The 24227-nt window shown below is 36.3% G+C and overlaps 1 protein-coding gene across 1 annotated transcript in view; it reads left to right on the top strand.

Annotated features, from left to right (window-relative positions):
• The window catches only part of CFAP44 (cilia and flagella associated protein 44), a 133635-nt gene that overhangs the window by 48760 nt on the left and 60648 nt on the right, over positions 1–24227 (top strand). Inside the window, exons 17-22 of the mRNA XM_049629175.1 lie at positions 5219–5455; positions 11498–11643; positions 12658–12928; positions 16236–16291; positions 16445–16607; positions 18290–18420. Coding sequence (XP_049485132.1) covers positions 5219–5455; positions 11498–11643; positions 12658–12928; positions 16236–16291; positions 16445–16607; positions 18290–18420 — 1004 coding nt within the window. The remainder of the gene's footprint in view (positions 1–5218; positions 5456–11497; positions 11644–12657; positions 12929–16235; positions 16292–16444; positions 16608–18289; positions 18421–24227) is intronic.

Raw genomic sequence — 24227 nt, 5'->3', positions numbered from 1 at the left:
TACTTATGAAGGGCTGTTTTGTGACCCAGTATGTGATCTATCTTGGAGAATGTTCCATGTGCATTCAAGAAGAAAGTATATTCTGTTGCTTTGGGATGCAGAGTTCTCAATATATCTGTTAGGTCCATCTGATCCAGTGTATCATTCAGGGCCCTTGTTTCTTTATTGATCCTCTGTCTAGATGATCTATCCATTGTTGTAAGTGGAGTGTTAAAGTCCCCTGCAATTACCACATTCTTATCAATAAGGTTGCTTATGTTTGTGAATAATTGTTTTATATATTTGGGGGCTCCCATATTCGGCACATAGACATTTATAAGTGTTAGCTCTTCCTGATGGATAGACCCTGTGATTCCCTCCTGCAAGTCCATGTAGCATGCACTGCCTCTCCGCCCTTCCTATCCTCTTCTGTGGGCCTCTTGTCTGCGCTTGGATGTGGAGAGTCCGTTCCGCTAGTCTTCTGGCAGTTTTCTGGGTAAATTAGGCTGATGTGGGTGGAATCTAAGCGATCAGCAGGGTGGGGTGAACTCAGCGTCCTCCTACCCCATTCTTGCATCTTGAGGATAAATCCTACTTGATTGTGGTGAATGATCCCTTTAATATATTGTTGAATGTGGTTTGCTAATATCTTGTTGAGGATTTTTGCATCTATGTTTATCAGGGATATTTCCCTGTAGTTTTCTTCTTCTTTTTTAAATGATCTTCATCTGGTTTTGGTATCAGGGTAATGCTGGCCTCTCAGAATATACTTGGAATCTTTCCCTGTTTGAGGGGGAGAGGTATTGACTCTTCTCTAAATGTTTGGTAGAGTTTACCTATGAATCCATCTGGTCACAGGCTTTGCTTTTTGGTAGATTTTTGATTACTGATTCAATTTTATTACTAGTAATTGGTCTCTTCAGATTTTCCCTTTCTTCCTTATTCAGTTTTGGAAGATTGTATGTTTCTAGGAATTTACCCATTTCTTTTAGGTTGTCCAATTTTTTGGTATATAATTTTTCACAGTATTCTTTCATAATTCTTGTATTTTTATGGTGCTGGTTGTTACATTTTCCTTTTGTTATTTTATTTATTTGGGTCTTTTCTCTTTTATTACTGATGAGTCTGACTAAAGGTTTATCGATTTTGTTTGTCTCTTGAAAGAAGCAGATCTTGATTTCATTGGTCTTCTTTTTCATTGGTCTATGTGCCATTTTGTTCTGCTCTGAGCTTTATTACTTCCTTCCTTCTATTTACCTAGGACTTCTTCCTTTTTCTAGTTCTTTCATGCGTAAAGTTAGTTTATTTGAACTTTTTCTTGTTTCTTGAGATAGGCCTGTGCTGCTATAAATTTCCCTCTTAGAACTGCTTTCAATGCATCCCAAAGATTTTGGACAGTTGTGTTTTCATTTTCATTTGTCTCCATGTATTTTTTTTTTCATTTATTCTTTGATTTCTTCATTGACTCACTGATTGTATGTTTAGCCTCCACATGTTTGTGGTTTTTTCTTGTGATTGTGAGTTCTAGTTTCATAGTGTTGTGATTGTAAAAGATGAATGATATGATTTCAGTCTTCTTAAATTGAGACTTGTTTTGTGGCCTAATGAGAATGAGAATGTTCCACATGCACTTAAAGAGAATGTGTACTCTGTTGTTCTTGGATGGAATGTTCTGCATATATTAAGTCTATCTGGTCTTATATGTCATTCAAAGACACTATTTCCTCATTGATTTTTCTGCCTGAATGACCTATTCATTGATGTAAATTAAGTGTTAAAGTCCCTTACTATTTTGTTACTGTCAGTTCCTCCCTTTATATCTATTAATATTTCCTTTGTTTATTTAGGTACTCCAATGTTGGGTACATAGATATTTACTTGTTGGATTGATCCCTTTATCATTATATAATGCTCTTCTTTGTCTGTTATTATAGTTTTTATTTTAGAGTTTAAAGTCTATTTTATTTGTTATGAGTATTCCTGCTCCAGCTTTTTTGCTGCTTCCATTTGTAGTGGAATATCTTTTTCAATTCTTTCAGTCTCCGTCTGTTTCTTTAGGTCTGAAGTGAATCTTTTGTAGGCAGCATATAGATGAGTCTTTCTTTTTTTCTGATTTGTCACCCTCTACCTTTTTATTGGAGGATTTAGACAATTTACATTTAAGTAATTATCGATATGTATGTACTTATTGTCATTTTGTTAATCGTTTTCTGATTCGTTTTTTTTTTGGAGTTCTTAGTTCTTTTCTTACTCTCTTTTTTTGTGATTGACTTTCTGTAGTGTCATTATCCCCCCCCCCACCTTTTTTTGTGTATCTATTATAGGTTTTGTTTTAGGATAGGTTTATAGTTACCATGAGGTTTGTATATTGCTTCCTAAGTATATAGCAGTTTATATTAAGTTGATGGTCATCTAAGTTCAAACACATTCTAAAAAACTTATTTTTTATACCCCTCTCTCCACATTTTATGTTTAGGCTACCATATTTTACATATTTTTATTCATAATTTTCTTCTAATTATGGGCTTTTCTTTTATACTTAAAGAAGTCCTTTTGAATTTTTGTAAGGCCAATTTAGTGATGATAAACTCCTTTAATTTTTGTCTGGGAAACTCTCTTTCCTTTTATTCTGAATGATAACCTTGCCAGGTAGAGTATTCTTGGTTGTAGTTTTTTTCCTTTCAAGACTTTGAATATGTAGTGCTACTCCCTTCTGGCCTGCAAAGTTTCTGCTGAAAATCCAACCAATAGCCTTATGCGCTTTCCTTTTATACTTCTCTCTTGCTATTTTTAAAATTCTTTTTTTATCTTTAACTTTTGACATTTTAATTATTATGTCATGGTGTGGACATTCTTGGGTTCATCTTATTTTGAACGCTCCATGCTTCCTAAACCTAGATATCTGTATCTTTTTCCAGATGAGTGAAGTTTTTACTAGTATGCCTTCAACTGAGTTTTCTGCCCCGTTCTCTCTTTTTCCTTCTGGGACCCCCATAATGCAAATATTTGTTTGCTTGATGTTGTCTAAAAGATCTCTTAACTTATCCTTCTTTTTTTATTTCCCCCTTGCTGTTCAGCTTGGGTGCTTTCCATTACCCTCTCTTCCAGATCACTGATCCATTCTTCTATATCTTCTAATCTTTTGATTCCCTCTAGTGTTCTTTGTTGTTGTTTATTTGTTTGTTTGTACTTAAGTTATTGTGTTTTTCATCTCTGGTTCTTTTTTATATTTTCCATCTCTTGGTTGAAGGCTTCACTGAGTTCTTTCACTCTTTTCTCCAGCCTGGTAAGCATCTTTATGATCATTGCTTTAAACTCTTTGTTAGGCATATTGCTTATTTCCTTTTTACTTAGTACTTATTCTGAGGTTTTGTCTTTTTCTTTCTTTTGGAACATACTCCTGTTTCCCCATTGTTATTGACTTCCATGTTTATTTTGATGAATTAGCAGAGCAGCTACCTCTGAATTTGAAGAAATGGTCTTGTGTCTGGTCGTCCCCTGTGTATGCTTGGCGACTTCTGCTGGCTGGCAGGAGCTGTGGTTGGTGTAGGCTGGGGGTTGCAGGGCATTCCATGCTGTGACTGACCTGGTGAGATGACCATAGCTGAAGTGAGTGCAAGTGGGAGGTCCTAGGGGTCTCCATATAGTAGACACCCTGACAGGACAACTAAAGCTGAAGTGGGTGCAAGTTTGAAGGATCCTGGGCCCTTATGTGCAGAGGTGCCCTGGCAGGACAGCTGAAGCTGAAGTTGGTACAAGCTGGAGCGTCCTGCAGTGCTCATTGCAGGGGGTGCCCTGATGGGGTGATAAACCCAGGCCAGCACAAGCCAGTGTGTCCAAGGGGATTCTTTTCAGGGATGCCCTGGCAGGTCAGCTAAAACTGAAGTGGATGCAAGCTAAGGGAGGGTGAGTGGGGGGCTGGACCTTCCATACAGAAGGCACCTTGGCAGGACGGCTGAAGCAGAAATGTGTGCAAGCCAGGGTATTTAGGAGCGTTCCATCCTGAGGATGCCCTGGCAGGACAACTGAAGGTGAAGTAGGTATAAACTGGAGGGTCCCTGAGTGTGCAGCAAAGGGGGTGCCATTGTGGGGCAATGGAAACCAAGGCTGGTGGAGTCCAATGTGTCCTGGGATGCTCTGTACAGGGGGCACCCTGGTGGGACAGCTGGGCCAAACAGACATCAGCCAGGAGGTCCTAGGGTACTCTGTGTTGATGGTGCCTAGCAAGCTGAAGCCAAAGTAGGTATGGACCTGGAGTGTTCAGGGATGCTTCGCATCTGTGTCACCTTGGGGCAACAGCTGAAGCTGTACTGAGTGCTATCAAGGGGTGTCCTGGTATATACCGCCCTAGAGCCTCCTTGGTGGGATTGCTGGGGCCAGGTGTCTGAGGCTCACTGACGTGGTAGGCTGGTTAGGGTGCTCAGACCCTCTCATCCCATTGACACTGTCATGGTGGAGGGGGAGCATAAACTGGGGTGCTTGTCAGCCCTTCTAACCCAGAGAGAGTTCCAGCAGCTCCCTTTAGTTTGGGAGGGTTTTAGGGCTGGTTCTTTTACATACTAGTTGTTCTTTTAAACCTTGGCTTTTTTCCCCTGTGTTCCAGGGCAGATGATTCTGCTCAGGATGTCTCAGTAGTATCCCTTCCCACTGCAGTTTATGGCATTTGGGATTGGAGGTTCCCTTCATTACTGTGTCTCCACCTCTTTTGTTTTGCAGAAGCTTTTCAGTCACTCCTCCCATTGTGAGATTTTGAGGAGGAGATTGATGTGATGAAATCATATAAATTAGGAAGTCATTCTGAGGGATTAAAAGAATAAAAGATGGGAGGTAGGGATGCTAGTGTTAGGTGACTTTTGAAATCACCATTTGATAGATGTGGAAGGCCTAACTCACAGTTTTGCTATTACTATTTTAGTATCTACTAAAATAGAAACACCTTTCCTCCATGGTTATTTTGGTCTACCTAGTTCATGGGTTGATGGAGATGGACTCTGAAAGAAAATGTATTTAGTTTCTCTATTAGGAAAAAAGAAAATAATTTCTATAAAACTAGGATCAAAGCAGGTAATACAGAAATGATTTGAAAAGTTTAAAGATATACCCCCAAATTGATTTATTTTTAAATGACACTATTTGTTACATCAGAGCTGTGAGTTCTTCCTTCCACTTTCTTTTTCATCCCATTACTGTAAATGAATGAATGATTTACAGTTTTTTATCTTAATGTCTCTTGCAAAAGAGATTAATAGAAATAGAAAAGAGAAAGAAACAAAAGGAGTTGAAGGAGAAGGAGAAGGAAGAAAGGAGGAAGCAGCTAGCAGCAGAGATGAAAGAAGATGGAGAAAAGGAATTCCAGGTGGAGGAGGAGGAGGAAAGAGAGGAAGAGGAGCCATTACCCGAAATCTTTATTCCATCAACCCCCTGTCGCATCCTCTGTGGATTTTACTCTGAGCCAGGGAAGTTCTGGGTTTCTTTGGTGAGTAATAATGTAATACATAATTTTGATTAAATAGTTTCTGATCATGAATTTCCAGGCCATTCTTACTTTCTCTTATGGTGAGACCATTTGTTAACTACTATTGAATAAGTTGTGAATTTTGATGAATGAATGTGACTTACAGTTTTTGTGTCATCTTAATATATTTTATGTCTGCTTATAATATCTGCTATCGTCTATAATGATCATTCATATTTCAGGGGGTCAAAGAGAAGAAGAATTAAAGGTAGAAGGAAGGGCAAAGGGCTAAAGAGTCTTCTGGCTGTTTCTATTGTTTCTTTAATTTGAAACTAATTGACATTTTGAAAATAATGGCCACACTATCCTGCAGAGTTTTGTTTGCATTTTGTTATCTGCAGCTATGCTGTGTGGCCACGTGGAAGTCTGGGAAGATGACTATTTTTAGATGGTCACATTGTCACCCTGAACAAAATTGGAACTTGGCTGATATGGAAGAAGAGAAAAATAGATATCAGAGAGTCAAAGACAGAGGACTGTCACAAAGTTGTGATAATTACATTCTCTAATTATATCTTTTCTACTATCATGAAACAATTGATTGCAAAACAAGATTTCCTTCGTTATAAATTTGTCACAAAATTCAGCTCCATTAACAAAAAGACTAATAATTGACATGATTTTATTATACTTCACACATACTGTGATTGTCACAAATTGAAGGTTTGTGGCCATCCTGTGTTGAGCAAGCTAATCAGCATCATTATTTCTACAACATTGGCTCACTTCATGTCTGTGTGTCACATTTTGGTAATTCTTGCGATATTCCAAACTTTCTCATTATTATTGTTATGGTGATCTGTGATCATTGATCTTTGTTACTATTGTAATTGTTTTGGGGAGCCATGAACCACACCCATATAAGACAGCAAACCTAACGATAAATATTGTGTGTGTTTTCACTGCTCCACTAACTAGTCATTCCCCCATCTCTCTCCCTCTCCTTGGGCCTTCCCTGAGATACAAGAATATTTAAATTAGGCCAATTAATAACCCTACAATAGCTTCTAATTGTTCACTTGAAAGGAAGAGTCACATGTTTCTCACTTTAAATCAGAAACAAGAAATGATTAAGCTTAGTGAGAAACGCATGTCAAAAGCCAAGGCAGGCCAAAAGCTAGGTCTCTTGTGCCAAATAGTAGGCCAAGATGTTAATGCAAAGGAAAAGGTTTTTTTTTTTTAGTAGGCTCCATGCCCAACATGGGGTTTGAACTCATTACCCTGAGATCAATAGTCACATGCTCTATCTCCTAACCAGCCAGATGCCCTCCAAAGGAGAAGTTCTTGAAAGAAATTAAAAGTGCTATTCCAGTAAACACACAAATACCGAGAAAGCAAAATAGCCTTATTGCTGATATGGAGAAAATTTCAGTGGCCTGGATGGAAGATAAAACCAGCCACAACATTCTCTTCAGCCAAAGCCTAATGCAGAGCAACGCCCTAACTCTCTCCAATTCTGGGAGAGGTGAGGAAGCTTCAGAAGAAAAGTTTGAAGTTAGCAGGGGTTGGTCCATGAAGTTTAAGCAAAGAAGGAAAGAAGCCATCTCCATAATAGAGAAGTGTGAGGTACAGCAGCAGGTGCTGATGGAGAAGCTGCAGCAAGTTATCCAGAGGATCTAGCTAAGATTAGTCACGGGGTGCCTGGGTGGTTGTCCGTTGAGCGTCTGACTTTGGCTCTGGTCATGATCTCGCGGTCTGTGAGTTCGAGCCCCGCGTCGGGCTCTGTGCTGACAGCTCAGAGCCTGGAGCCTGCCTCAGAATCTGTGATCTCCCTCTCTCTCTACCCCTCCCCCGCTCATGCTCTGTCTCTCTCTCTCTCTCTCTCTCTCTCTCTGTCAAAAATCAATAAACATTTAAAAAAAAAGATCAGTCATGAAGGTGGCTACACTGAACAATAGATTTTCTTAAAATTTTTTTTTAATGTTTATTTTTGAGAGAGAGACAGAGTGCAAATGGGGGAGGGGCAGATAGAGAGGGGACACAGAATCTGAACTAGGCTCCAGGCTCCGAGCTGTCCACACAGAGCCAGACATAGGGCTCAAATTCATGAACCATGAGATGACTGGAGCCAAAGTCAGATGCTCAGTCAGCCACCTAGGTGCACCACAATAGATTTTCAATGTAGACGAAACAACCTTCTACTGGATGATGTCATCTAGGACTTTCATAAAGGATATGTCAATTCCTGGCTTCAAAGAATAGGTTGACCCTTTTGTTAGGGGCTAACGCAGCTGGTGACTTAAATTTGAAGCCAGTGCTCATTTACCATTCTGAATATCCTAGGGCCCTTAAGAATTGTGCTAAATCCCTACTGCCTGTGCACTATAAATGGAACAACAAAGCTGGGAGAACTGTTCAGAAAAAAAGAAGATTCCTTTTAAAATATTATTGTTCATTGACAACATAGCTGGTTACCCATGATTCCTGGAGACCTATGATGAGATTAATGTTGTTTTTATGCCTCCTAGCACAACATCCATTTTGTAGCCTGTGGATCAAAGAGTAAAGTAGACTTTCAAGTCTTATTATTTAAGAAATATTTTGTAAGGCTATAACTGCCATAGAGAGTGATTCCTCTAATGGATCTGGGCAAAACCAACTGAAAACCTTCTGGAAAGGATTTACCATTCTAGATTCATGGGAATAGGTCAAAATATCGACATTAGCAGGAATTCTTGGAAGAAGTTGATTCCAACCCTTATGGATGACTTTGAGGGTTCAAGACTTGAGTGGAGGAAGTAACTGAAGATGTGGTGGAAGCAGCAAGAGAACTAGAACTCTGAGTAGAGCCTAAAGATGTGACTGAATGTCTACCATCTCATGATACAACTTTAACAAATGAGCAGTTGCTTTTTATGGATGAGCAAAGAAAGTGAGATGGAATCCCCCCCCCCCCCGCCGGTGAAGATGCTATAAAGACTGTTGAAATGGCAGCAAAATATTTAGAATATGGCATAAACTTAGTTACTAATTAGTAGGGTTTGAGGGGATTGACTCCAATTTTGAAAGAAGTTCTACTGTGAGTAAAATATTAACAGCATTGCATGCTACAGAGAAATTCATGAAAGGAAAAATCAGTTGATGCAGCAAACTTGACCACTGTCTTATTTTAAGAAATTCCACAGCTACCCCAACCTTCAGCAGCCACCACCTTGATCAGTCAACAGCCATCAACATCAAGGCAGGACCCCACCAGCAAAAAGATTAAGACTTTCCAAAAGCTCAGATTATGGTTGGAAATTTTGGGCAATAAAGTATTTTTAAATTTAAGGTATGTACACTGTTAGACATAATGCTATTACACACTTAATAGTCTATGCTATAGTGTAAACATAATTTTTATATGTACCAGGGAACAAAAAAAAATCATTTGACTCACTTTATTGCAATATTAATTTCATTAAAGTATTCTGGGATTGAACTCACAACATCCCATATGTGAAAGACTATCACTAATTCATAGTTTGTCCCAGATCCCAGTGTCCCAGGATGCTGACTAGCCAAGGATTGTTGCTACAAGAAGTAACGAGCATTAACTTCTCCCCTGTTCAACTTTTCCTAGAAATGCATCTTTGTTAGAAACTTCTAAGGAGACAAGCAGCAAGAAGAATAGAAAGTAGTGATGGAGGCACCTAGGACTCCACTTATTAGTGCCTTTATACTTTGTCTTTGTTTTATGAAACAGTTGTTGATGACTATAATTGTGTGGGGTTCTAGGGTAAGGGATAAATAAGACATGGTTCCTGACTTCAGGAGGGAGAGAGGCATAGAAAGAACTTCGTATCACGAGGGAGAGAGGCATAGAAAGAACTGTAATACAGTGTAGTAGAGTTCTAGTGTCCTGGAAACATGCAAAAAGTGTTATTTAACAAATATGAGAAAAAAAAAATTTTCCTTGTCTCAAACAAATCTAACATTCTATGGGGATCCATACGAGTCTTGTCTGCTTTTGTCCACTCTTAGAGTTGATGAATAGTCTCCTGCAATTGTCCAAGGACACTTTCCCCAAAGGCCCTTTGATCCCACCCCTCTCACATTCTCCAGTATTTTGTTCTACAATAAACCACCTAGTCTCCTGTATTATCCACTTCCCTCTGTTTACTCAGTTCTTAGCAGCACATAAACATGCTCTACCACCTAACTTGAAATTTTTCCTTCCTTTCCACTCCCTCTTTTAGAGGTGATCCTAAAGATTATATTATGTACCTTTAACTTCATATAGTTTGACATAAATTTACTCTTCTAATTACAGAGAAAAAGATCATAGAGTACTTTAATGCCATGTATCCTCCCCCTCTCCATTGCCATATATTTTCTTTATATATATATATATATATATATATATATAATTTGTATTCCTAAAAGGTATTTTACTATTTTTGTTGTTGTTGATATCATTTTGGTTTGTCCTTTTTCTTACTGTTAATTTCTTTCTATATCTTTGTAGTTGCAGAAGATTCTGCCTAAAAATGTATGTGTATTTAGTGTAGGTCTGCTGGTAACACATTCTCTCAGTTTTGGGAGCTTTTTGGGGGGGTTTGGGGTTTTTTTCTTTTTCCTTTTTTAAAAAAATCATATTTTTGCTGGATATTTTCTTTGCAAACTTTGATGTCTTTTAATCTTTTGTCCTCAATTCTGCCAGCTGCATCTTTTTATTGTTGTTTCTTCGAAACCTGATGTGTCTTTTTCCTTGGTTGCTTTTAAGATTTTGTGTTAAAAGGTATAATTTCTTCATATTTCTCTTGCTTGTGTTCATAGTGTTTCTTGAATCCCAATATAGTTTCACTCAGTTTTTGAAAAATTTCAGCCATTATGTACCACAATGTTGCTTCTGGCCCATCTTTGTCCTTGTTTCTTCTGGGATTCCAGTTCTATGTACATTAACCCTTATCACTATGACCCATAGATATTTTACACACACACTGCCCTTGCTTTTGGTATTTGTCATCCTTCTTTTCTTTCTCCTGCTTTGGTCTGACTGCTTTATCTGATCTCTCTTCCAGATTCATAATTCTAGCTGTGTCTAGTTGCTTTCAAACTAATCTATTGAATTTTTGTCATTTTATTTTTCAGTCCTACAATTTTATTTTTTCCATTATTCACTTTCTTTACAGATTCCAGGTGACTTCTTACCTTTTTCATAGTGCCTTCAAATTCCTTAAATATATTAATCTTGGTTACTTGAAATCCATTTTATAAACACCTCTCATGATTTTTTCTTTGATCTGTTTGTTCTTTTGATTTTCAATCAAGTCTTGTCTTAACAAGTATGCATAGGGTGTTCTTTTTAATTGAAAAATTGACCTTGTATATGAAAAGCTGTAGCATTAGCTTGAGAATCTGTATATTGCCATTGTCTCCTGGGAATTTATTTTTGTTCTGGAAAGCAGCTAGAAATCCTAGATCATGTTCATATAGTCAGTGACTGAGATGACTCATACCTGTAGGGTGTAGTGTTCTAGGGTTGCAATGGAAAGCCCCGTGGAAGGTGTGTTTACAGTGGCTCCTTCTCCTTGGATGACCTTGGGAATTCTTTCCCTCTCCCTAAGCCCATGAGACAACAGATTGCTGAATTTCAAAGCCTCTCAGATGGTACTTTCAGAGCTGGTAATTGCTTCAGGGAGAAGAGCAATGCCCTAGACTCAAAACTAGCTCTGAACAGCATGACCTACAAAACTGTATTAAATACTGTATGTGCAGAATAATACTTGAAATAAAATGGAACTCAGTAGGTAGTCAGAAGTGATATCTTCCTTGTATTGACTTTTAAATGGAAGCAAATTATTGTAAGGTGTTTTATTATTGCATAATCATATAGTTCCATATAAATGGACAATGAGTTACTTTATAAAACCTATCTATAATAATAGAAGTCATATAAAAATAGATGTGTTAAGACATCTATTTTTGGTTTTAAAATTTGAAGAATAAAAAAAATCCTTGTGTGGTCATATGTATCTTATATTCAAGTACTACCTTCAATGTTATTTATCTCTTTTCCAGGGTGGCTATGATTCTGGTTTTCTATATCACTGTGAGTTCCCCCCATATGAGAAAAGTATCAATGGCACAGAAAAGAAGGATGAACCTTTTGATTTTCGTTTTCTTGAAGATACAGAGGATAATCCCATCCATACTATCACTTTCAGGTGAACAAAATTTCAGAAAGCTTAAAAAAAAAACTCATTTGTGTCTCTGTTGTTGTCCATTATGAATATTGTTCATTTTTAAAGATGTGTCCGAATGGAGGGGCACTCAAATATTTTCTTTTTAAAAAAATTTAGTGTTTATTTATTTTTGAGAGAGAGAGAGAGAAAGAGAGAGAGGGAGGAGAGAGAGAGGGAGACAAAGAGTCTGAAGCAGGTTCCAAGCTCTGAGCTATCAGCACAGAGCCTGATGTGGGGCTTGAACTCATGTACCATGAGATCATGACCTGAGTTGAAGTTGGAGGCTTACCCGACTGAGCCACCCAAGTGCCCCAAACATTTTATAGTTAAATAAACTTAATGAATAAATAGAATCAAAGCTAGTCATGAAACACTATTTCAAGTCCCTCTGTCAAATATTCTGTCAGAATTTCTGTTTATCACACAATAGGTTTGTATGGACTTACTTTCTGTTACTTAGGATTCTCCTGCATGGTCAGATAAGGAAGGTTCAGTGTTACAGTGATCCTGCAGAAATCACAACTTGAATCCTTAGTCCTTTAATAATTGAGAATTAAGCATTTATGCTAGTCATTCTTTTGAAGATCAAATATAATAGCTCTAAATTTCAAATTGGCTTTTTCCCCTCTGTTCTTTTGCAGTAGTTTGTTAGGGCTTAAAGATATGTACAGTGGGGGTGCACAATGAAGTCCATAACATCTTTGTTATTAAAATTCAGTCATGTGTCATTAATTTAAAATTATATATCTGGGGTGCCTGGGTGGCTCAGTTGGTTGAGCGACCAACTTCTGCTCAGGTCATGTTCTCGGGTCCATGAGTTTGAGCCCTGCATTGGGTTCTGTGCTGACAGCACAGCACCTGAAGCCTGCTTCAGATTCTGTGTCTCCTTCTCTTTCTGCCCCTCCCCTGCTCATGCTCTTTCTCAAAAATAAATAAATGTTAAAAAAAGGTATAAAATTATATACCTAATTAATATGAACAATTTATGTTTCATAGCATTAACCAAGATCTCATGTTCTGTGGAATGCAAAATGGAGCAATTCGAGTCTATATCCTAAGTCAGAATAATCCTTCGTTGACAAATATGGTGGACTACTGGCATTTCAATCTGCATGACAATAATTATGGATGTGTTAAAGGCATATCTACTAGTTTTGATGACCGTTTCTTGGTGACCACTGGAGCAGATAGTAATATCTTTGTTTTCACCATTTTTTCTGAATTTGAACTAATGAAAGCCATTAAAGCCAAAGTGCCATCTCCAAGGGTATGCAACTAATAACAACGATAAAAAATATTTTAAAATAGTAATGTTAAATTACTCATTCTTTAAAAACTGAAAAGTCTTGGGGCACCTCAGTGGCTCAGTCAGTTGAGCGTCTGATTTTGGCCCAGGTCATGATCTTGTGGTTCATGGATTCGAGCTCCGTGTTGGGCTCTGTGCTGACAGCTCAGAGCCCGGAGCCTGCTTCAGATTCTGTGTGTGTCTCTCTCTGTCTCTGCCCCTCCCCCCTTACACTCTTTCTCTCTCTCTCAAAAATAAACATTAAAAAAAACCCCAAAACTCTTTAGACACTTTTACCTTATACTGATACCTTCCTATCAGTATTAAAATTTTGACTTTCTGTTGCTTCTATTAAATGTTAGTCATTGAATTTCCCTATAACACTAAAGGTATAGAATTCTCCAAATTAAAAAGACTGAGTTAATTTTTCTATATCAATCACTTTCTTGATCAAAATTTCTTTGTTTTCAAAATGTACAATTTTGCAGATCTAGATTTTGCTTTTAACTTATTCACTTGTTGAAGGGGCATACATGGGATGTATACCATAATTTGTGTGTTTGAAAGGGTTGTAAAAATATTAGTCTTTGTCATTAGAATATGACAATGTGGATCATGACCAAAGATTCAGTTAAATTATTCTGTCCTTAGGCAGAATGTATCATTGGTTTTGTAATGAAGATTGAGGGTCTAGATCCCCAAATTAAATCTGTTTGCCCTACCACAGGACCTGAATTTTCTATTATCAAAGTGGTTCCTTCAGATAAAATCACTAATAACAATTAGAATTGCTCCTAAAGAATAAGGAATTGTATTGGAAAGACCATAATTAAATGGGATGTCAATGTGTTCTTAGGAATTTTAACAGGTAACCAACTTCAAGATAACATACAAAAAAGGTAGGGAAGATTTGAGCAGGTGAATTTTCATTTTTATTCATGGAAGCAAAATTTGGAGAATAGACTGCTGTCAAAAGACATCCAGCTTAGGAAGAAGAATTACAGAAGGGAAAGTGTATGAACAAGAAAATCTTTATCTTTCTATCTAATGCCAGCTCTCTCTATGGAAATCTATATTGAGTAGAAAAAATCCATTCTACATATGTATATTGGCATCCTTTTATTTGTGACTTCAGTCAGTGTTTCTTATGTCATTGGCAGAATCTGCTTTCAAGAAGGCAAAATCAGAAAGAACTGAATCAATAGAGGTCTAAGTTCTGCATGTGTCTGAGATTCTTACTTTAGAACCGGCTGGGAAATGCTTGAAAGTACAGATGCCTGAGCCCCCTCCAAGAGCAAATAAATCAGAATATCTGAAAGGGAGGCCCATGTATCAGTATTTTGTAAAATATCTTCTCCCTTCCCCCAACCCCCAGGATTCTAAGGTGTAGCCACAATTGAGAACAACTGGCATATATTTGGGCACTGTTGAAAGTAACTCTTTAATTCAAATTTACTGCAAGCAGCTGAGGCCAGGAGACGGCTGAATATCAGTATCAAATCTAGGAAATCACACTGTTAATGGAGAACCAAGGGGCTTTTCTCTGGGCAATAGAAGAATTAAAAAATACAATTCTATCAAGTATAGAATCAAGTATGTTGTATCAAGTATGTGATTAACAGTAACTACAATGTATAAGCCATCACTGTCTCTTGCATTGGTTATGTCTTATGACTTCTTCTAAAGTCCTAAACCTTGGGGCATCTGGCTGGCTCAGTCAGTAGAGCATGTGACTCTTGATCCTGGGGTTGTGAGTTGAAGCCCAACCTTGGATACAGAGATAACTTAAAAATAAAATCTTAAAAAAAAAATTCTAGGATTGCCTGGGTGTTCTAGGAGTGCATGTATTTCTCTCTCTCTCTCTCTCTCTCTCTCTCTCTCTCTCTCTCAAATAAACCTAAAAAAAAAGTTCTAAACTTTATCTTACACAAAAGTATGTAGATTTACATATATGTATAAAGACTAGTACTGTAATAAAACAACTTGGCCAAAAGAGAGTCCTTATTTCTTTACAATGAAGGATGGCAAAAGAGAGACCTATCTTATGAAAAAGAATAGAGCATAAATTCAATTTTATTTAAGAACTGATTATCTAGCAACCTAAGATTCGGTTTGGTTCACTGGATTATAATTCTTTTTCCTTAAATTTTATGGCATAGCATAGTATCTGAATAAACAAAGTAATTTTAAGTGATTTATTTCATAGTTCCCTTAACTTAAATTACTGTCCTTTCTAAAAGGGGATTCATATTTCTGATTTCCTCTTTCTCAGAGAGGGGAACTATATTCTGTGCCTTTCTCACTGCATGTCTTTTTTAAACAAGATAAATTGAAATGGTTAAAGTTTAAAAAAAACTACATGTCAATTATACTCAAAAATTTTTAATTAAAAATATTTTTAGTTTATTTTATTTTGAGAGACAGAGGGTATGAGCATGGGAGAGGCAGAGAGAGAGAGAGAGAGAGAGAGAGAGAGAGAGGGAATCCCAAGCAGGTTCCATGCTGGCAATGCAGAGCCTGATGTGGGGCTCAATCCCATGAGCTGTTAGATCATGACCCCAGTCAAAATTAAAAGTCAGAGGGGCGCCTGGGTGGCTCAGTCGGTTAAGCGGCCGACTTTGGCTCAGGTCATGATCTCGCGGTCCGTGAGTTCGAGCCCCGCGTCGGACTCTGCTGACAGCTCAGAGCCTGGAGCCTGTTTCAGATTCTGTGTCTCCCTCTCTCTGACCCTCCCCTGTTCATACTCTGTCTCTCTCTGTCTCAAAAATGAATAAAAGTTAAAAAAAATTTTTAAAAACCCCAAAATTAAAAGTCAGATACTTAACCAACTGAGCCACCCTGTTGCCCCTAAAAAATATATTTTAAAACCTTCCTGTATACACATAAGGTATTGGGGGGAGAATTAAGCATATATAAAAGGGGATATGCTAAAAAAATAGCATTTTAAAATAAATGACCTGGGAAATTTTGCATGTATCCTTTGTTAATAACACATGATATTAGTAATTCACATTTTGAAGGGGAATTATGGTGATATTAACATTTTGCATGCATATTAGGTTTTAAGACTTTTTCTATGTACCTCTTTAAATCAAGCAGAAACAAATAAATTTAGTCAACTGCAATTTTCCCCCTAGTTTTCCCTGGATTATTTCCTGTGAAAGTACCTTGCAAGCCTATAATTATTAGAAATTGGCAGAGGGGGGAAAAAGCTCAGCTTACTTCCTGTTAGATATTTTAAGAGAAATATGCAATTTAAAAGTGTTAACCGTTTCTCCCCTTTCTACAGTTTGGAATTGAAGCAGAGCCAATTCCAGAAGATATTGAAGATCCCAAAGCCTATAGGTATGAGAATTTTTGATAAATACTAGCCTTGAGCTGTTGCAAAACAACATTTTATAGAAGTTGACCAAGCCAATGGAATTTCCAAATTATTGAGTCCTGATTCCTCTTATGCTGTTTCTGGATCTTACTATCCTTTTAAATTTCTGTTTTCAGTATTGAGAATGCTAGAAGAAAAAGAGAACATGATAAGTTAATGAAAGAAGTGGAAGAAATAAAAGCTGGGAAGAGAGAAAAACTCAAAGCTTTGAGGAATGAATTTCAGCAACTTCTGGAAATGAATAAAGAATTACCAAAGCATATGCAGTTTAAGCGAACAGTAAGCCTTAATTAAATTTGACTTTTAACATACACTATTTCTTTGGATCAAGACTATGATTTTTCTGATAAATAGGAACACTTAAAAAATCTTTAAACTTCCCTTTATCTGGCCAGTGTGTTGGCAGCAGCTAAAATACCATAGAATTTGACATACAACTTGGTTTGGATATAGAAGAACCTCTTTATATAACAGAGTTTACTTCTGGATTTAGGTACTTCACTTTTCTTTTTTCTTATGGTGACAAGATATATAAATACAGGTTTGAATCTGGTTTTCAACCCTTAGTGTACCTAGCCAAGATATCTAATCTTTGTATAAGTACGCATATATTTTGATTCTCTGTGATTCCATTTCTATAAATCAACAAATCTATCAAAAAGATAGTACCTGGTTGTCCCACAAAGTTTCCGAAAAATGACTTAGTATAGTTGTAGCTATGGGGACGATTAACAAATTATTTAAGCTAATTTTGTATTAATGTTTTTCTTTTCTGACTTATCACAAAGCTTCCATCTACGTGTTAGTGATTTTTTTCCACTGTGTACTTCTTCCTAAGTGGAATTGCTGTCAAGAACTAATCAAATAAATAGCCAGAATTTATCATCCTATGACCTATAATTCTTGAAGCACCTAGTCCATTCCATGTGAAAAATGCTCTGGTGAAATCATAATGGCTAACTCATGGTATTGGTTAAAAGACCAAATCATAATGGTTAAAAGATGTTTATGCTATTTTACTAAGAAAAACCTGGACAGGGGCACCTAGGTGGCTCCGTTGGTTAAGTGTTCAACTTTGGCATAAGTCATGATCTAACGGTTCATGGGTTTGAGCCCTGCATCGAGCTCTGTGCTGACAGTGTGAGCCTGGAGCCTGCTTCAGATTCTGTGTCTCCTTCTCTCTCTGCCCCTCCCCTGCTCATGCTCTGCCTCTCTCACTCTGTCTTACAAAAATAAATAAAATGAGAAAAAAAAGTTGACATTTACAGAATATGGGTAACATAATTCAAAATAAAGAACACCTGAGGTGAGTTCTATGGCTAAGCATTTTTACATACATCATTACTTAAAACAGATACACCCTTGGAAAGAATAACTACTACTTACAATTTAGTGTGAATGAGGGCCCTGGTATTTTTCCCGGGGTACAGGTAAAAAACATGACCCTCCCCCTCCCATAAGTATCTTTATGGGAGGAATGGCTCCCCCCATGACAGACATTCAGCTAGAATTTGGTGACCTCAAGAAGACACCAAAGACTTAGCTGTCTTTCCTGGGTGGGGTCACATGGGAAGTGGTGCCATGAACTTCTACCCTGTGCCCTGCTGGTTATATACCAGTAGTGGCTTTGGGGTGGTGGAAGTTTTTTTTAAAAACTCTGTATACTCTCCAAATATTCTGTTATCATTCACTGCTTTTACTGTGGGCAAAATCTTTTAAGATACAACTTTATTTACAGTATTGTCAATGATTTCTGAGAACTTTTCTCCATATTTTGTGGAAGATGAAAAGTATGTTCTTTTCTTTTTCTAGAACAGAGAGAATTAATGATGTCTGGGAGCAAATTATAATGCAACATGAAATTGAGTGCAAAACTGATTCTGTATCTGTGTATGAAATAGGATTGATAATGCACATTGATGAAAGTACCCATTTCGATGAATAAATCTACTTATTTGCAGGATTTTGATCTAGATTCCAAAATTCGTGCTGAGATTGGCAGAAAAACAGCTCATAAGATTCAACAAGTGGAAAAAGAATTAGCATGGGAAAAAGAGAAACATCAACTTGGCCTCATGAAGCTACAGAACAGGTAGGATCCATATTTCCTGCAAGTTAAGATGTTTGAGAACATGTATTTGAATGAAGTTGTTCATAGTGGCTTAATTGAAGTGATCAGGTAAGAAATACCCTGAGTACCTTCTAACTCTTGAAGTCTCCAGGAATATTCCTGTCATTGCTACTGATATCTTCTTGAGCTTTCTGGGAAATTTGTTTAATTATTAGATTTTTGAACTCGACACCCAAAAAATGATTTAGAAATGGGCAGAAGACATGAACAGGTATTTCTCCAAAGAAGACATCCAGATAGCCAACATGAAAAGATGCTCAACATCACTCATCATTAGGGAAATTCAAATCAAAATCACAGTGACTTGAAACTAACTAACTAACTAACTAACTAACACTGTATGTTAACTAAATAGAATTTAAATAAAAACTTGAAACAACAACAACAAAAAGAAAATGCTACAGAAAAACCAAGTTTCTTCAACAAATACATTGCCTGAAGAAACAAGAGGGATGGAGTAAAAGAAACTTGAGAAATATACCAACAAAGTATCCACCAATGTGCGGATCTTATTTGGATTCTTATTCAAATAAATCAATTGTAAAAAAGCATTTTTAAATCAAAGAATATTTGAACACCAAGTGGATATTGGATATTAAATATTTACTATTAATTTTCCTAGGTATAATGATATTGTGGTAGTTACTTTTCTAAAAAGAATTCTTATTTGAAGTATTTATGGGTGAAATATGTTTCGATATTCCAAGAAGAAAAAAAAACAAAGGGATAGATACATAAAATTGGGGGATAAAAGTTGATAATTTTTTAATATGATTTGATGAATTTGTAGGAATTCACTATATTATGCCCTCTACCTTTATGTATGTTAAAACTTTCCATAATAAGAGGCTTTCTCTTTAAAAATATATTCAAGGGGCGCCTGGGTGGCTCAATCGGTTGAGCGTCCGACTTCGGCTCAGGTCATGATCTCACAGCTTGTGGGTTCGAGCCCCGCGTCGGGCTCTGTGCTGACTGCTCAGAGCCTGGAGCCTGTTTCAGATTCTGTGTCTCCCTCTCTCTGACCCTCCCCCGTTCATGCTCTGTCTCTCTCTGTCTCAAAAATAAATAAACGTTAAAAAAAAATTAAAAAAAAATATATTCAACATACCCATATCAAAGAACATTTACTTCTGTTTTTTAATATTAAATAATATGCTTTTTTTTTTTTTAAATAATATGCTTTAATATACCTACATATATATATTGTTACATACTAATGCTTTCTTTTAGTTCTACAGAGTAGACTTTGAAAAGTAGAATTGCTAGACCAAAGGGGTATATGCATTTTTTAATTTAAAATCTGTTGCCATATTTCTTTCCAAAAAGGTTGCAACTTTTTACATTTCCATCAGCAATGTGTATAACTTTATCCTGTCATTCTTACCAACATTTGAGGCTAACACTATTAAAGTTTAAATCTGATGGATGTAAAATAATATAGCTAATTGTTTTTTTTAATTTGCATTTTCCTTACTACTAGGGATGCTTAGCACATTTTTAGTGTTTACCAGTCAATTAGATGTGCTCCTTTGTGAATTGCATTTTAATATTCTTATAATTTTTCTATTGGGATATTTTCTTGTTACCAATTTAGAACTTCTTTGTGTAATAGACATTAACTTGTTATTTATCATGTGTGTTTCAAATATTTTTTATTATCTATAATTTTCCTATAAACTTTGTTGATGCTATATTTTTCTAAGCGATATATGTTAATGTATATATAGCTAAATATGTCTCTCTTTCCTTTAATATATTTTGGGTTTCCCATCTTGGCTAAAAATTTCTCTCCAAAGCCTAAGTTATACATAAAGTCTTCAAATTTTTCTTCCAAATTTGTATTATTTAATCTTTATTTTTATTTTTTTAAAAGAATTTTTTGATACATATTTATAGTGACCCCACTAGGTCAAGGTGAGGTAAGGAAGGTGTCCTCTTTCTCTTTTTTGTTTATTTATTTTTGAGAGACAGAGAAAGAGCATGTGTGCATGCATGCACAAGCAGGGCAGGGGTAGAGAGAGAGGGAGACAGAGGATCTAAAGTGGGCACTACACTGACAGCAGAGAGCTCCATGTGGGGCTAGAAGGGACCACAAGATCATGACCTGAGCCAAAGTTGGATGTCCAACCAACTGAGGCACTCAGGTGCCCCATATTACTTAAATCTTAAAAAAACAACACATATTGAGTATATCATCAGGAAGGTATTAATCAAGCTTCTAAAGGACTTACTTATTTTATTGTACTTTTTAAAAATCAGGTTTTGGACTTATTTATCCTATTTTTAATTCTTTTTTTTCCATTTCATTAATTCCAATTTTAGCTTTAAGCATTCCCTTCACCTATTTTCTTTTGATTTTATGTCTGTTTTTAAAAATGCCTTGATGGGGCGCCTGTGTGGCTCGGTCGGTTAAGCGACCTACTTCAACTCAGGTCATGATCTTGTGAGTTTGACCCCTGTGTAGGACTCTGTGCTAACAGCTTGGAGCCTGGAGCCTGGAGCCTGCTTCAGATTCTGTCTCCCTCTTTCTCTGCCCCTTCCCCACTCATGCTCCAGCACTTTCTTCTCCTCCCCACCTCCAGAAATAATAAACATTGAAAAAATGCCTTGAGATGGATATTAAGTTCCTTTCTTTATACTTTTAACTACAGGGACATTTAAGGCTACGTATATTCCCTTGAGGATTTTTGCAGTGTTCCCTAGGTTTTGCAATTTTTAACTTATTTCTGGATAGTCGGTAATTAAGCTTTTATTCCTTGAGCTAAGAATTATTTAAGATATATTCCTTCATTTCCAAGCAATTAAGGTTTTAAGGTAAACATTTATTATTTATTTCTAATTTTATTGGATTATAATTATAGAATGTATGATAAAAATTTCTCAAAAAAGTGCGTTAAGGTTTCATTTGTAACCAAGGAGAGATTTGTTTTTGCAATTTTTTTGAACTTGTGAAATTTTTTCTTATAAAGGGTCTAAAGTTTACATATATGTACACATATGTGTATTTATAATCAACCTGGTTGATTAACTGCCTTAATTTTTCCATGGCTATGCATTTTCTTTTAGTCAAATTTCTGGAAAAAATGTGTACTAAAAATTTTCGTTGTAAAAAGGGAAAAAACCCACAATGAGCTATCCCCTCACACCCGTCAGAATGGCTAAACTAAAAAACACAAGAAACAACAAATGTTGGTGAGGATGTGAAGGAAAAGGAACCCTTGTGCACTAGTGACAATGCAAACTGGTGCAGCCACTGTGGAAAACAGTATAGAGGTTCCTCAAAAAGTTAAAAATAGAACTATCCCATGATCCAGTAATTGCACTACTGAATATTTACTCAAAAGATACAAAAATGCTAATTCACAGGGATAAATGCACCCCTGTGTTTATAACAGCATTATTTACAATAGTCAAATTATGGAAATAGTCCAAGTATCCATCAACTGATAAATAGATAAAGAAGATGGAATAGTATTCAGCCATAAGAAAGAGTGAAATCTTGCCATTTAAAATGACATAGATTGGAGTTAGAAAGTATAAAGCTAAGCTGAATAAGTCCGTCAGAGAAAGACAAATACCATATGATTTCACTCACGGAATTTAAGAAACAAAACAAATGAGCAAAGGAAAAAAAAACAACAACCAGACAACCCAAGAAACAGACTCAACTATGGAGAACAAACTGAACAAACTGGTGGTTGCCAGAGGGGAGGTAGGTGAGGGGATGGGTGAAACAGGTGATGGGGATTAAGGAGCTTATGAAGAGCATCGGGTGATGTATGGAAGTGTTGAATCACTATATTGTACACCTGAAACTAATAGAACACTGTATGTTAACTCTACTGGCATGAAAATTAAAAAAAATAATACAATAAAAATTTTTTAATAAATAAAAAATTAGATTTTTTACAAACCAAATTATGAAATACATATTTATTTTCTGTTTTTGGCAAATTATTTTTTTTGGCAAATTATTTTATATCTAGTTAACACATGAGCATATACATCTTAAAATCAAAAATAAAATCTAAAGACTTATAATGAAAGCCAACAACTTCCTGTCTAATCTCTCTCATGTACCAATAAGACTGTTCAGAGGAAATTGCTTTTTCTTTGCCTTTTTGAGATGTAATTTACATTCAGCAAAATGCATAAATTCTAACTGAACAGCTTAATAAATTATATATATGCATATATATACATATATATGTATGTGTGTGTATATATACATACGTATATATCTATATCTATCTATATCCATATATATATATATCTATTACTCCAATTAAGAACATTTATAGCACTCCAAAAAGTTACCTTTGACCCCCTCCCAGTAAATATCTACTCTCCAGAGATGAATGTTTATCACATTAGTTTGGTCTGTGAACTTCATACAAATTGAATGTTGCAGTACTAAATCTTGTATTTGGCTTCTTTTACTTAGCATCATGCCTAAGATTGTCTATGTTGTTGCAGGTAGCAGTAGCTTATTCTTTTTCATTGTTTTGCAATAGTCTTAATGCTTATACCATGATTTATTTATCCATTCTACTGTTGATGCATATTTGAGTTATTTCTACTTCTTGGCTATGATGAATGTCTATGACCATTCTTGTGCATGCTTTTTGGTGGACATAAACACTTATTTGTTATATAATCAGGAGTGGAACTGCTGGGTCAAGATTATATGCATGTTTGGCTTTATTAGATACTGCCAAATAGTTTTCCAAAAATGGTTCAACCAATTTTTATACCATGATTATCAGTGTATGAGAATTCCCATTGATCCCATTGTGTTAGCTTCTTAGAGCTTCCATAACAAAGTACAACAGACTGGTTGGCTTAAAATAACAGTCAAAAGTTATGAAGGCTGGAAGTCCAAAATCAAAGTGTTGGTTAAGTTGGGGTGCATTTTCTTGGAGGGGAGATATGTTTTATTTATCTATTTATGTTGAAGTATAATTGGCATTTGATGTTATATTAGTTTCAGATGAACAGCATATCGATTCAACAATTCTATGTAGCACTCAGTACTCACCACAATAAGTGTAGTCACCATACACTATTACAATGTTATTGACTATATTCCCTATGCTATACTTTTCATCTCCATGACTTATTTGTAATTGGAAGTTTCTAATTGCCTCTTTTTTTTTTTAAGTAATCTTTACACCCAGCAAGGGGCTCAAACTCACAATCCCAAGATCAAGAGTTTCATGTCCTACCAACTGAGCCAGCCCAGGCACCCCTATTAATCTCTTCTTAATCCCTTTTGTCTATTTCACCCATCCACCCACCCATCTCCCCTCCAGTTTGTTCTCTGTATTTGAGTCTGTTTTTGTTTGTTCATTTGTTAAAAAAATTCCATATGTAAGTGAAATCTATGGCATTTGTCTTTCTTGTCTGACTTATTTCACTTTGCATAATATCCTCAAGGTCCATCCAGCTTGTTGGGAATGGCAAAATCTCATTCTATTTTATGGCTGAGTAATATTTCATTGTGTGTGTGTGTGTGTGTGTGTGTGTGTGTGTGTGTGTGTGTGTGTAATATACACATACCACAACTTCTTTATTCATCTATACATGGACACTTGAGTTGCTTCCATATCTTGGCTATTACAAATACTACTGCTGTAGCATAGCATATATCTTTTCAAATTAGTGTTTTTGTTTTCTTTGGGTAAATAGCCAGTAGTGGAATTACTGGGTCATATAGTAGTTCTATTTTTATTTTTTTGAGGCACCTCAATACTGTTTTCCACAATGGT

This window comes from Panthera uncia, chromosome C2 (genome assembly GCF_023721935.1).
Source record: "Panthera uncia isolate 11264 chromosome C2, Puncia_PCG_1.0, whole genome shotgun sequence".
NCBI classification, from domain to species: Eukaryota; Metazoa; Chordata; class Mammalia; order Carnivora; family Felidae; genus Panthera; species Panthera uncia.
The sequence above is the reverse complement of the archived record's forward strand: the minus strand, read 5'-3'. Positions and strand labels throughout refer to the sequence as shown.